This window comes from Trachemys scripta, chromosome 1, assembly GCF_013100865.1.
Source record: "Trachemys scripta elegans isolate TJP31775 chromosome 1, CAS_Tse_1.0, whole genome shotgun sequence".
Lineage (NCBI taxonomy): Eukaryota > Metazoa > Chordata > Testudines > Emydidae > Trachemys > Trachemys scripta.
Genome location: NC_048298.1, coordinates 344452612 through 344468077, shown reverse-complemented (window position 1 = coordinate 344468077; position 15466 = coordinate 344452612). Strand labels below are relative to the sequence as shown.

General features: G+C 48.5%; 1 protein-coding gene across 1 annotated transcript; it reads right to left on the bottom strand.

Moving 5' to 3' along the window:
• Positions 1–14199: 14199 nt before the first annotated feature.
• On the bottom strand, positions 14200–15147 carry LOC117873290 (olfactory receptor 52R1-like). The gene has a single exon (XM_034762503.1). It carries the CDS (start codon positions 15145–15147, stop codon positions 14200–14202), a length of 948 nt encoding a protein of 315 aa, XP_034618394.1.
• Between the last annotated feature and the right edge of the window lie 319 nt (positions 15148–15466).

The following is a 15466-nucleotide window of genomic DNA, read 5'->3' as shown; positions in this document are numbered from 1 at the left end:
AAAAACATCTCCACATGACATTGGTGAAACCGACGGTATCCAGTTCCGGGCTCTACATTTCTAAAAGGCTGTTGAGAAATTGGAGAGGGTGCAGAGAAAAGCTTCAGAAATGATTGGAGGATGGAGAAAATGCCAGACAGTGAGAGGCTTAAAGGACATCAGATATTTAACTTATCAAAAAGACGATTAAGCGAAGACTTTCTTGGGGTGAGAAGCCATGGTGAAGCGGAGAAAGGCAAAGCAAGACCCAATGGCTGGAAGCTGAAGCCAGACAAATTCCAGTTGGAAATAAGGGCCAAATGTTTAGCACTGAGGGTGATTAACCTTTAGAACAAACTGCGAAGGGAAGTGGTGGATTCTCCAACTCCGCATGTCTTCAGACCCAGACTGGATGATTTCCTGGAAGATCTGCTTGAGGGCTTCTCTACACTTAAAATGCTACAGCAGTGCTTCCTTAGCATTTCAGTGTAGACACGACTTACACCGATGGTGGTAACTAGGTTGATGCTGTCTACACTGGGGTTAGGTTGATATAGCAACATCCTTCAGGGGTGTGTACTATTTTGCTGTTGCAAACAAAGCAAATGCAATTTTGGGATTGCATTAACAGAGACATAGAATGCAAGTCCCGGTAGGTGATACTACTGCTCTACTCAGTGCTGGTTAAGCCTCAGTTGAAGTACTGTGTCCAGTTTAGGTCACTAAGGTTTAGGAAGGATGTAGAGATACTGGAAAGGATCTAAAGGCAAGAGACAAAGGTGATCCAAGGGATGGAATTCAAGCCATATGAGCAAGCTGAAGGAACCAGGTATGTTTAGTTTGGAAAAGAGGAGATTGAGGGGACATGAGAACGAATGGATATAAACTGGCCGTCGGGAAGTTTAGGCTTGAAATTAGACGAAGGTTTCCAACCATCAGAGGGGTGAAGTTTTGGAACAGCCTTCCGAGGAAAACAGTGGGGGTGAAAGACCTCGCTGGCTTTAAGATTTAGCTTGATAAGTTTATGGAGGGGATGGTTTGATGGGATAAAGTGATTTTAGTCAATAGGTCAATAACGTGCCATCGCTGGTAATTAGTAACAATGGTCAATGATGGGATATTAAAAGTTACTACAGAGAACTTTTCCAGATAGTCTGGCTAGAGAATCTTGCCTGCATGCTCGGCGTTCAGGTGATGGCCATATTTGGGGTCGGGAAGGAATTTTCCTCCAGGGTAGATTGGCAGAGGCCCTGGGGTTTTTTCGCCTTCCTCCGCAGCATGGGGCAGGGGTCGCTTGCTGGAGGATTCTCAGCGATTTGAAGACTTTAAATCATGATTTGGGGACTTCAACAGCTGAGTCAAGGGAGAGAATTCTTCCAGGAGTGGGTGGGTCAGCTTTTGTGGCCTGCATCGTGCAGGAGGTCAGACTAGATGATCATAATGGTCCCTTCTGACCTTAGAGTCTATGAGTCTATGCCAGCGGTCTTCAGATCCTTGCAAGGCTGCCATAAAAAAGATGGGGAAAGTTGTTCTCTCTTGCCACAGAGGCAGGACAAGAGTCAATGGGTTCAAACTGCAGCATAGTAGATTCAGATGAAATCTCAGGAAAAACTCCCTAACTGTAAGATCAGGCGAACAATCGAACAGTCGCCTGGACAGGCTGGGGAGGCTCCTTTGCTGGAGGTTTCCCAAAGGATGCTGGATAGTCATGTGCCTGGGATGGTTTAGACATAACAAATCCTGCATCTCAGCAGGGGTTAGATTAGCTGACCCTTGTGGTGCCTTCTCACCCTGTGGCTCTATGATTCTATGATGTAAAATCCTAGTGTAGACCAGGCCTTAGTCACACGCAAGTCTTTGGGCTCAATACATGGGGTAACTGGGTGAAATTTAGTGGCCTCTGTTATACAGAAGGTCAGACTGGATGATCTAATGGTCCCTTCTGACCACAAACCCTATGAATCTATGAATAAAGAAAGTATCAGGGGGTAGCCGTGTTAGTCTGTATCCACAAAAACAACAAGGAGTCTGGTGGCACCTTAAAGACTAACAGATTTATTTGGGCATAAGCTGTCGTGGGTAAAAAACCTCACTTCTTCAGATGCAATTTTGTGAATAAAGAAAGTAGATCTGGCATTTATATTTACTGTGTCTCACAACACACACACAAGGGAACATTCATTTACATTGAAAGTCTGAACAGATAACACTGATGAAAGAAAGTTTTTACATAATCCATAGTTGACCTGTGGAACTACTTGCCACAGACATTATTGGAGCAAAGAGTTTAGATGAATGGGATTTGCAAATGGATTGGTCATTGTAGGCAGTGCTGGTGGCACCATGGTTAGTTAAGTCTGATACCTTCAATTAATGGAGATATCCCATCTCCTAGAACTGGAAGGGACCTTGAAAGGTCATCGAGTCCAGCCCCCTGCCTTCACTAGCAGGACCAAGTATTGATTTTGCCCCAGATCCCTAAGTGGCCCCCTCAAGGATTGAACTCACAACCCTGGGTTTAGCAGGCCAATGCTCAAACCACTGAGCTATCCCTCCCCCCGGGATATATTAGGAGACATAATTTTCAGTTACTTATAAGTTTGCCAATCTTTAAGCATTTGGACACTGGGTGTCTGCTTCCAGCTGAGTTGTTTTTTGAAAGTTTCAGGCATAACAGTTCAGCGGACTTCCCAAATGAAGCTAGGAGAGAAAATGTCTTGCCCATGTTGAAAAATTCTTATAGCTGTTCAAGTGAGGAGCCCTAGCACTTCCATGCTTTCCAGAAGTTAAAAGTCAGGTAACAGCCCCACCCATTAAGAGCCAGAACCCTGAGATGCAAGAGGAGGAGGTGACAGTGTCTGTGAATTAACACACAGTTGGCTCCTGAGATCTTTACTCAGTTCTTACTCCAAAGGGGTTTTGCCTCAGTGGGGCCTGAGCAATGTACGGGCCTTGTACTGTACATCTACTGACACCTTTCATACTGAAAGATCCACTGTGCCACTGAAATGCAGCCACCTTGGGGCTGGAGGCCATCAGCTGGGGAGGCACATCAAAGAGGGACATTTTGGCCCATGATACTGGAGCAAACTCAGCCCCTGTGGCAAGGCCCCTGGGATGTTTAAGGCTGCACAGAATGAAAAGGACCCCAGACCTATTCTCTGTCCCATCATGTCCACGTTACACTGGGTTTGTCGAGCAGGTGAGCTCCTCAGCAAGAGATGGGTACCTGTGAATCCTGAGATGGAAGTGTCTTCCCTAGGAATCCTCCTCAGGCAGCCGTGTCCCACACCTCTCTCACCCCAGCATCTGCAGCAGCATCCCACGCCGAGAGCTGATACAGGGGTTTGTGCTGTTTATAATATAGCTGTGTGCAGTCCCAGTGGGGTTCACTCAGTTTCTAGGGAAGAAGGAACATCTGGATATAAACAGGCTGGAGACCGGAGACACTCTAGCCAATGTCTCTCTTTCCATGTCTGTGCTTTTGTGCTCTTTATCCAGCTTTAGGAGTAAACAGCAATTAAAGGACCTTCCCAAAGGGACATGAGAAATCTTGTGCTCTCCGCGGAGTCAGAGAGGAATTGGCTGCTCTGTGCATTTGTGTTTTTTAAAAATTATAGTTGATTAGTAAGAAAACCAGGGATAATGCCTAGATCTCCCCGGGTCTGATACCCTGCAAATACCCAGGATAGCTGGCTAGATTGTAGACAGACAGATCTGGAGATTGACGACTGATGGGAGACACAAGCACTCTCTGCAGGCACATGGGGCTGTTGCTAAGGGGTCAGAGATCAGTAATTCTCATCTGTAACTATGTCCATACTGGGCAGCACCTTTCACTGAAGGATGTTCAAACACCTAGCAAAGGAAAGTCACTATGAACATATCCCCATTATGCAGATAGTAAACTGAGGCATGGGGAGAGGTGAAGTGGCCAACGTCTCACAGAGATTGAGTGGCAGGATGACAGACAGAACCCAGGAGTCCTGACTTCCCTGCCATAACCACAGTATCTCCATCACACCAACAGGGAAATGGACTCCAGCTCTTTCAGGGACTGTTCGTTGGGTGGGATGCAGAGGAAAGACTGGAAGAGGGAGCCTGAGCCTTGGTCATCCTCTGAAGGTGAATCTGAGATTTTCAGAAATAGCTGGAAGTTGTGAGCTCCCTGCTCCTGTGAGGTGTGAACTCCAGGACTCCACTTCCGCTCCCACTAAGAAACCTGCCAACGCATCACAGTCACTGGGGTCGCTTCAGGGGAACAGACTCAGTAAAACCGATACCAACAGAACATTCCTATGGACAGAGGGCAGCCGGGGGCCTTTCCTGGGGACAGAAGTCTCCCCTGCCCCCCAAAGCTACTGTGGAATAAGGGGAGGCCTGTATGCAGGATAGAGGCTGGATTAGTGTTTGCATTGGGTTTGTTCTCTCCCTCTCGGTTCATTTCCTCCCAGTCTCTCCCCGGTGGAGTTGAAATCGAATGTTCCAGGCTGAGTCAGACTTGCCAGGTCTGACCCATCTAGAGGGCACTTGGATTCCCATAGCTGAACTCTCTGTGTGCTCATCTGGCTCATCGGGGTATTTCTCCAGTTTGGAGCACCTGGGGTTTTAGGCCCAGGAATGAGACTAGACAAATTGTCTGTCTGAGCTCAACAGGGGCGCCGTGTCCACGTGTATTCAAGTTACTAACACACTGTAGCTGGCAAGCCTGGTTTGACCTTCATCTGTAGCTAAAGGCAAAGGGGGTCTAGGCCCTGATTTGTCTGGATTGTTGTGTGTATAATTTATTATTATTATCTGAATTGTGGAAGCCTCCAGAGGCCCCGCTCCAGTTCAGGGCCCTTTGCGCTGGGCCCTTCGCAAACACAGAAGGAGAAACAGCCCCTGCCCCAAGGAGCTTAGAAATCAAATTCAGACAAGACACAGCTACTGTGTGTAACAAACCAGAAAGGGGGCAGGCGGGGAGATGGGGGAGTAGCAGTACTAAGAATGGGTGGTTACACAGGCTGCAGGGTGGGTGTGAGACAGCGGAAATGCACAGCCCTGCCCTGGCTGTCGGAAGTGTGTCCTGGGCCGTTAAGACCAGAGCACAGGTTGGGAACTAGATTGGGGCTAGTGAGAATGGGCCATTGAGTGATGGCTGCACCAGACACACAGCTGGGAGCGGGTGGCTCTCCATTAGCTTTTGTAACTCTGCTTTAGTTCTAATCACGCGTCTCTCCTTCGAGTGCAGACTGAGCCTCCTTCTCGTGAATTCCCAGGAGAAACCCTGGTACCAGAGAGGAGACCAGATGATAAGACAGAGGTAACAGCAGGGCCGGTGCAAGCACTAGGCAAACTAGGCCACTGCCTAGGGCACCGAGATTTGGGGGGCGCCAAAAAGCAGTGCCTAAAATAGGACCAGATAGCAATCAAGACGCAGGATGCAGATCGCAGACTGTAGGGAGGACGTAGATAAGAACAACGCTCCCAATGAATTGCTTCTCTTCCCCTCCCCAGCCCAACCCGATCCTCCCAGTGACCGACCCCGGTCTGCTTCCCTTGCACTCCCCAACCAAACCAGAATCCCCACTGACCAAACCCGGGCTGCTTCCCTTCCCCACCTAACCCGATATCCCACTGACTCAACCCGGTCTGCTTCTCTTCCGCTCCCCAGACCAACCCAATCCCCCACTGACCGAACGCAGTCTGCTTCCTTCTCCTCCCAGCCAAACTCGAACTGTCACTGACTGAACCCAGTCTGCTTCCCTTCCTCACCAAACCCGAACCCCCACTGACCAAACCCAGTCTGCAGACTGCTCCCCTTGCACTCCCCAGCCAAACCCGAACCCCCACTGACCGAACCCAGTCTGCTCCCTTTCCCCACCAAACCCGATACCCCACTGACTCAACCCGGTCTGCTTCCCTTCCCCTCCCCAGCCAAACCCAGTCCCCCACTGACTGAATCCGGTCTGCTTCCCTTCCCCATGGAAAAATAAATTCTAAATTATAATGTGTTACTCTGTGACAGTGTATTGTGTATAATGTTTGTGATTTATTTTAAGATCCCTGCTATGTTGTGCAAAGGGAAAACAATAACAAGGTCAGCACTGTCAGGTTATTCATTTATTTTCATTAAATATGTAGACTAAATAATTAGATTAATAAATTTTCAAGCCGAACGTGTATTAATTCTAATGAACAATGCCACATTATGCAGTATTCATTTTTGAAAGTTTTTAATAAGCGATGCTGGGGGGGTGTGGGGGGACACAAGTTGGAAGTTTCGCCTAGGGCGCAAAATATCCTTGCACCAGCCCTGGGTAACAGGGCTGTGGTGAACAGTGAAGGAGCCATCCTGGAGATGGAACAACTGAAAGCCCCCAAGGAGTTGAAACTCTCAGGTAATGAGAGTTGGGAATTGGTCCTGCTTTGAGCCGGGGGTTGGACTAGATGACCTCCTGAGGTCCCTTCCAACCCTGAGATTCTATGATTCTATGATTCTGTAACGCAGCAGACTCCGGGAAGAGATTCAGGCAGAGTTTTGAGATATATCTGTGCAAGCTGCTGGGATTGGTGAGAAAGACCAGCAGAAAACTGCAGTTTTCTTACCCAGTGCAGGACTTGAGGCCGTGGACGTCTTTACTGTAATGCAACTCAGGCTTTGTCTGCACTGACACTTTTGTCCGGAAAACTTATGTCGATTACGGGTGTGACAAAAACACCCCCTCCTAACCGGTGTTGACCGCGTTCTGTCAGCGGGAGACCAATTAAAAATAATAAAAATAAGGAGAAACTGGGAAAGGTGGAAGGAAAAGCTGTCACCCCGCTCTGTGGCACGGGGGACCCCAAACAGCCGTGGCTGGAATGTCAGGGCAGTTCACAGTCTGTCCCTCACCTGTCCCAGGCCCTGCCCAGGGTCTGACTGTGCTGCAGGCTCTGCGTGGCTGGGCCCTTCTTCCCAGCATTGCCCCCCTCCCGATCTCCATTGGGTTTATGATCCATCTCCAAGTTTGGCCTGCCAGGGCTCTTGGCCTGGGTGCGTCTCCCTTTCCCAGTTGCTGATTGCACCCAACTCCGGACTGCTCCAGCCCCAGCCCCAGCTCCATCTCCATCTCCCTGGGCTGCTTCTCTGCCTTTGGCAGTGGCTCTGCTCTCTGCTCAGCTCGGGACCCTGCTCTCCCTTGCAGCCCTGCTCCGGCCCAGGCAACCCCAGCCTTCTGACTCCCTCATTGGCCTGCCTGCCCTGTCAATCAGGCTGCCCTGTACTGTTGGCCTCTCCCCATTCCTGCTGGGGGCTGTCAGTCTCACGGTTCTGGATTCTCGTCAACCCTCCCCCTTCCTTTTGGTACTCGGAGCGGGCCAACCAAAAATCCTCACTAAGTTTTAGTTAGCGGCCGACAGTCCCCTCACACAGCTAATGAGCCCAACCTGCAAACTGTGGACAGTTACAGAAGCCTTCAGTGCCTCAGGCCGGCGGGGTCGGAGCAGGAGATGGCCCATCCCAGTCTCCAGTCACACACTGGAGTTCAGCGCATAATCAGTGCACCAGGAATTATAGATACAAAGCTCCACAAACACAACGGTTTGGTTCATGCACTGAAGGACACTGGGAGTGTTATAGAGAGAGACTTAGGGGTGCACAATGAATCACAGGCAGTCAAGTTCATTTCCTATCCGTGGCATTGAGTAGCAAGCATCATTGAGCTTTGAATTTCCTGTGTTCCTTTCAACCTGCCCACAATCAAAATGTGGCACCCAGGGTGTGACAAGGACACAGAATGAGTCCCACACAAATATTATCCTTGCAGGGGACTCTAGATAGATTTGTAGATTATATGACCAGGAGGGACCATTGTGATCATCTGCTCTGACCTCCTGCATTGCACAGGTCGTAGTACAGCCCTGGATCAATTCCTGTTTGAACTAGAGCAGATCTTTGAGAAAAACATCCCATGTTGACTGAAATGTGGCCAGTGACGGAGACACACCACGATCCTTGCTTGTCTCTAGTCTCAATTTGTCTACCTTCAACGTCCAGCCACCAACTCTTGTTTGATGTTTGCCTGCTAGCTTTACGAGCCCCCTATTATCAAGTTTCTGTTTCCCATTATAAATGTTGATAGAATGCAATCATGGTACTCCATAACCTTCTCCTCGTTAAGAGATTGAGCTCATTGAGTACCTGGGGCAGCCTTGCACTGGCCCCCTGAGAAAGTTCTGTCTCCTGCACAGGTGAGCTTTACCCCCGCTGTCGAGAGCCCCATTGTGCCAGAGAAGTGCAGTTGCTGGAACTGTAGGGTCTGTGAGTCCCCAGGCCTTTGGGTACCTTGAATATAAGGACAACGACCTTGAACTTGACGTGATGTTCTCTGGAAAGCCACTGTAGAGCACAGAGGACAGGTCTGATGTGCTTACAGTAACCTGTGTTGCTGAAGAGACTCTCTGCAGCCTTCAGTACTAGTTGGAGTTTCATAAGCAGTGAAGGCGTCATGCCCAGCTATACTGCATTGCTACAGTCCAGACAGGAGTGACTAAAGTCTATATAACTGAGGCCAGGACATCGTCCCCCAGGGTGGGACAGAGTCTCCTAGTTAACCGGAGATGGTAGAAAGCACTACTCACAGATGCTACCATGAGAGGGCTCAGCATCAGCAAGGCATCCAAGACCCTCCTAGACTACAGAGTGAATTGCCCTATTGTGGGTGTGACCCTTCAGTCAAAGGACTCTGCACCGTAGCTTCCAACTATTCAAAATGCTTTGCTCTGCCCACCAGTATCAATTCTCTCTTCCTTGGTGTAACACGGCGGTTACTCACTGCCGCAGCGCCTCCTGCTGGTCAGTCCGGGAATTAGCTCAGTCCAGCCTCGGAGCACTTCCTGCTGTCTCTCCCAGGCAGCTAGGTCTTTCTCATTCCAGGGCTGGAGTGAGACTCACACGGCTCCTTACTCACAGCTGTGGCCAGTTATCCAGCCAGCCTCCCTCAGCTGCTCTCATTGCAGATTTTTTGACCTAGTACCACATGACATTCAGATTAACAAACTAGCACTAGACAGTATCTGGATTCCAGTACCAGGTGACATGATTACATGTCACTGTAAGATCTCATTTTCCATTATTTTAGAGCTGGCCTGCTCGTACCCAGGAAGGTTTGCCAGTAAAGAGAGCCATTCACAACCAATTGTCCTAGTTAATGGGAACCATCAAGATTCGAAACCACCATTAATGGCCCACACTTTGCGTAGTTACAATAGGACTTCAGAGCAATACTTCATATTTCTAGCTTCAGATACGAGAATGATACATTCATACAAATAGGATGAACACATTCAGTAGATTATAAGCTTTGTAATGATATATTACAAGAGACCTTTTGCATAAAGCATATTCCAGTTACATTATATTTACACTCACAAACATATTTCCATAAACATATGGAATGCAACATCACATGGAGTTCTTCTCTTCAAGAATTCACTGTGGCTCTGCAGGGGTTTTGAATCTTTTTTGACTGCCACTGCACACTGAGTGGATGTTTTCAGAGATCTATCCACAATGACTCCAAGATCTCTTTCTTGAGTGGTAACAGCTAATTTAGACTCCATGATTTCATATGTATAGTTGGGATTGTTTTCCAGTGTGCATTAATTTGTCCTCACCATCCTGGAATATAATTTGGGATTTGGTCAGAGCCCTCCAGGGTGTCTAGGGACCATCTCCTGCAATTCATGGCTTCTCTTCCAGCTTGAGTCTGTCTCTCTGCTGCAGCCATGGCCCTGCAACCACAGAGCCCCCTCTGCCGCCCTTGTGCCTCTATCCTGGCAGAGCTTCTTCTGACTCATCCAGTCTCTGTGTTTTTAAAGGGATGGACCAACTCCTCCTCTCTCTGTTCTCTCTTCTGGCAGGTTACATTCCTTCCATGCCCACCAATCCACAGAGAAGCTGGAGAAAACTGAGGGGTTTACCTAGAATGCATTTACTCCCTTCTTCTGTACAGGCGAGATCTCGTTAGGGCTGATAGTCATTAATGAAAAACCTATTTATAGACAAATGCCTCTGTCCCAGCCTCCTGCCCCTTACTACAAGGAGCATGAGCGAAGAGCTCAGGAAAAGCCCAAAGATATAAGGCTACAGACAGTTCATACAATCTAATGTCAGTTAATAGGGTTAAAACATCTGCTCAATGTGCAGTGACAATCAGACAAATGAACAGAATGTTGGGAATCATAAGGAAAGGGATAGATAATAAGACAGAAAATATCATATTACCTCTATATAAATCCACGGTATGCCCACATTGTGAATACTGCATGCAGATTTGGTCACCCGATCTCAAAAAAGGTATACTGGAATTGGAAAAGGTACAGAGAAGGGCAACAGAAAGGATTAGGGGTATGGAACAGCTTTATATGAGCAGAGATTAGTAAGACTGGGACTTTTCATCTTGGAAAAGAGACACCTAAGGGTGTGTAAAAAGAACAGGAGTACTTGTGGCACCTTAGAGACTAACAAATTTATTAGAGCATAAGCTTTTGTGGACTACAGCCCACTTCTTCGGATGCTAAGGGTGTGTGTGATGATGATGCTGCCTATGGGAGCCAGCTGAGGTCACTCAATCAGGGTAAATCATAGACTATCAGGGTTGGACGGGACCTCAGGAGATCATCTAGTCCAACCCCAGCTCAAAGCAGGATCAATCCCCAACTATTCCCCCCCCCCGATCCCTAAATGGCCCTCTCAAGGATTGAGCTCACAATACTAAGTTTAGCAGGCCAATGCTCAAACCACTGAGCTATCTCTCCCCCGCTGCAAACATAATGGGGCAAACAAACCCCAAATGCTGGTGGATATTCCAGTACTTAGATTTACCAAACCAGCACAAAACAGCTTCTATAGTACCTCACTGGTTGCTTAGAAGTCCAACCAACGCAGTTTCCTTAAAATGCCCAGCCTCAGGCCTCCATCCAGACACACCTGTCAGACATATGATGATAAATTCTGAAAATCTTATCTCATCATATAAAAGAAAAGGTTCTCCTGATGCCAAAGGACCAAGCCCCAGACCCAGGTCCAATGATAACTTAGATCTTACTCAAAATACATGCTTATAGCCATTTCTTGTTAACTAAACTAAAATTTATTAAAAAAGAAAAGAGAGAGAGTGTTGGTTAAAAGATCAATATACAGACAGACTTGAATTCAATTCTTGAGGTTCAGATATATAGCAGAGATGAGCTTGTAGTTGCCAAAAGTCCTTTTAGAAAGAGTTCATAGGTTATAGATCAATGTCCATGTTCAGGGTGACTCCAGTCAGTGACTGGGATCTGAATCCTTGTGGCTTAAGGTTTCCCCCTCTTGAAACCCAAAGCAGATCTGAGATGAAGAAGGATCATGTCCCAGGGTTTTTATACATTTCCTGCAGCCTTTTGGCCTGAGAAAACAATAGGCTTAACTCTCCTTCTCCCAAACATCATGGCAATTAGCACCGGGTAATTTACCCATTAAACAAGTTACCACAACCTTCAAAGAGACATATAGACAATAATACTATTTCACTCAAGTATCTTTCTAAATGTTAATACTCCTTTTTTTGATCTTAGAATCAAAGCTATATGTAAGGGGACTGTTGCCCCCGTACTAACACTCAGTGGGGTGTTTTGGTGGCTAGCTCCCAGCACTAAAAGGGGAAATCAGGAGCCTGAGACTGACAGTCCCCAGGAACAATGGGGAGAGGCCAATGCTCCAGGTCAGCCTGATTGACAGGGTGGGCAGCTAATCAGAGAGTCAGGAGGCTGGGGGGGTCCCGTCCTTCGTGTGAACTGGAATGGCCTGGGTCAGACTGAGTGGGGCCGAGCTAAGGAGAGAGCAGGGGCCCGAGCTAAGCTGCTGGGAGCAGAGCTGCAGCCCCAAAGCCAGAGCACGGCCCAGAGAGAACAGAGCTGCAGCCACCAGAGCCAAAGAGGCCAGAGAAGCAGCCCAGGGAGCTGGAGGCAGAGCAGCAGCAGCAGCAGCCGGGTTGAGGCCGAGTGGAGCTGGAGCTGGAGCTGGGGCTGGAGCCGTCAGGAGCCAGGTGTGGGGAGCAGCTGGGGACAGCGGGGGAGGGGGACCCTGGGCAGTGGGCCCAGCACAGGGAGATGCCTCAGCCAAGAGGCTCTGCAGGCCAGACTTGGAGGGGGATCATAACCCCGACCGGGCGGGGGCGACGCTGGGAAGAAGGGTCCTGCCACCTAGAGCCTGAGAGCGTGTGGCCACCGCCCGAGCAAGTGTCCGACCTGCAGCGTCTCTGCAGCACGGCCAGGGCCTGAGAAGGAGCCTGGGACCTACAAGGAACAGACTGAACTGCCCTGACGTTCCAGACACTGGTTGTGATGTTCCCGGCCACAGTGCAGGGTGATGTGTTTTCCTTTAACCTTTCCCATTTTTCCTTATTCTTTTTTAAAATTAATTGTTAATTAAACAACTTTTATTTGCTTTAAATTGTATGAAATGATCAGTGGGTCAAGGAGGTGCCCAGTGCAAACAGAGTACCCCGGAGTGGGGACACCCTAGCCCCTCTCCTGGGTGACCACAGCAGGGTTGGGGGTCGAGCCCCCCAGGAATCCTGGGCCCAGCCTTGTCGGGGTTACGAGGACTCTGCCAGACAGGAGAATGGAAGAGGAGAACTCAAGGGCAGGGAGGCCTCTGGGTAAAGGAAGTGGGAGCGAGGACTCAGATCCTTTAGCTAGCCCACTTCACCGGGGTAGTGCAGAAGCCAGGAAAGTTCCCCACAATAGCGGGACCATTCCCCCGCTTACATATAGCAATAGACAAGACTTGTTTGCTTACATCACAAGACCTGAGCAAACACCTCCCTTTCTACCTCTAACAATGCCGGCTGAATCTCAAAGCTCTGTTCATTTACAGATCTTCCTAACCAGTCTCTGAAGTTCAGCCATGGGTCAGGTCAGCCTGTGAAGTAATTTATTCTTTCTAGCCCAGTCACCTTTTAATGAGATATTATATTACACTCATAACATCACAGGGGGATATGACAGAGGTCTATAAAATCATGACTGGTGTGGAGAAAGAAAAGAAGGAAGTGTTATTTACTCTTTCTCATAACAAAAACTAAGGGTCACCCAATAGAATTAGTCAGCAGCAGATTTAAAACAAACAAAAGGAAATATTTCTTCATAGTCAACCTGTGGAAACTCTTTGCCAGGGGAAGTTGTGAGGGCCATAACTATAACATGGTTCCAATAAGAACTAGATACATTCATGCAGAATAGGTCAATCAATAGCTATTATCCAGGATGGGCAGGGATGGTGTCTCTAACCTCTGTTTTCCAGATGCTGGGAATGGGCGTCAGGGGATGAATCCCTTGATGATTACCTGTTCTGTTCGTTCAGTCTGGGGCACCTGGCATTGGCCACGGTCGGAAGACCGGATACTGGGCTAGATGCACCATTGGTCTGACCCAGTATGGCCATTCTGATGTTTTTATAGAGACCCTAGATGTATCTCCACCCTCTGCGCTGTAACGCACTAGATTGCACTCCCCTCCCAGAGCTGAGCTAGAACCCAGGAGTCTTCATGAGGTCTCTCTCTCCGCAGAATTAGTAACAAAGTAAGAATATACATTAATATGTTAATCCTAACCGGTGTCCCTTAAGTGACTTGGCACAAGATGTCAGAACATGTTAGTATTAGAGCTGAGTGGATCTAATATTTATTTTATTTTCTTTCTTTTATATCAGAATTAGATACAGTGCTCCTGTCAGCTAATTGCTAAGTTATCTGCCAAAAAACTAGAGATTTCAAGACCCTAGGTAGCCCTTGGAATCACAGCTGAAGTTGCCACCCCCACCAAAATCTGAAATGGCTTCCTTGTAACCGGGGTGAGGGAGGGAGCTGGAAATGATCCAGCAAGTGACTGGGGGAGGGGAATAAAGGAGCAAGCGACAGGGTGGGGCCTTGGGGGCGAAGATGTAAAGCAGGGGCAGAGCCTTGGCAGAAGAGGTGGGGCAAGAGGTGGGGTTTTGGGGGTCCAGATACAAACAATGAGAGATGTGGCAACCCACTAAATTGTCCATAGACCTATTCCCAGTTTGTCATGCTGACACAGCACACTAAGGTCAGGAAAGGGTTTAATGTCTTTTTGACTATCCGGTAAGTGATTCAGGGATGACGGCCCAGCACCATGTCACCAGCCAGCTCTGCACGGAGCTCGGTCTGAGAGCCAGAGCACCAGGAGAAAATGTTAGGTCCCTTTATAAGTAAGTAAGTGGAGCAGCCTGTCCCAGATCTGTTTGGTTCTCACCCCATAGATGATGGGGTGCAGCATGGGGGGCACGAGCAAGTACACGTTGGCCATGATAATGTGGAAATGTATGGCCACATTGTGGCCAAACCGGTGCGTGACGAAGGAGAAGAGAGCTGGGATGTAAGAGGCTAAAATGACAAAGAGGTGGGAGCCGCAGGTCCGAAAAGTCTTGAGCTGGGCATCCTTTGTGGGGAGGCTGAAGATGGCTCTGAGGATCTGGATATAGGACACGGCGATAAAAAACACATCCAAACCCGTCACCATTAATGCCACAAAGAGGCCGTAGTAACTACTGACGCGGATGTCAGCACAGGCCAGCTTCACCACGGCCATTTGCTCACAGTATGAGTGGGGGATAATTATGGTTCTACAATATGGCCACCGACTTGCCAGGAAGGGATAGGGCAGTACAAGCACGCCACCACGCAGCACCACGGACAGGCCAATTTTGGCAACTACGGGGTTTGTCAGGATGGTGGAATGTCTCAGGGGATCGCAGATGGCCACATAGCGATCAAAAGCCATGGCCACAAAGATCCCAGACTCTATCACTGAGAAGCAGGGAATGAAATACATCTGGGTGAGGCAGGCACTGAAATTGATCTCCGTGGAATTGAACCAGAAGATGCTCAGAGTTTTGGGCAGGGTGGATGTAGACAGGACCAGGTCACTGAAGGCCAGCATGCAGAGGAAATAGTACATGGGCCCATGGAGGCTCGGCTCCCTCTTCACAATGAACAGGATGGTGAAGTTCCCCAAGATGGCTATGATGTACATGGTGCAGAAGGGGATGGAGATCCAGACATGGGCCGCCTCCAGGCCAGGAATACCCAGCAGGATGAAGGTGGAGGGGTTGGTGAAGTTGGTTCTGTTGGAATCAGACATGGAGTAGGGGAGAAGGTGTCCAACTCTAAGGCAGAACGGTGTCTCCTGCATGTACCGTACTTTCCACTGACTTCCTGTATGTGCCCAGGCTCTAGGGTGATGGTTGCAGTACAAATGCCTGGATGGAGAGACAATGTTAATATGAGACACTACATACACTACTGGAAGCTGTTCTCATGGGTGAAGCAGATTGGTTGCTCTTCACACACTGAACAATGACATTTTCATTATTCAGAGAAATTACTTATTAACAACTGGCCCTACTAATGCCAATTCCATATTTGATTGTGCTCCATGCATCAATAATTCTACATGTTGT

Coding starts and splice junctions, on each gene's coding strand:
- LOC117873290 (XM_034762503.1), bottom strand. CDS start 15,147: ATGTCTGATTCCAACAGAACCAACTTCACCAACCCCTCCACCTTCATC.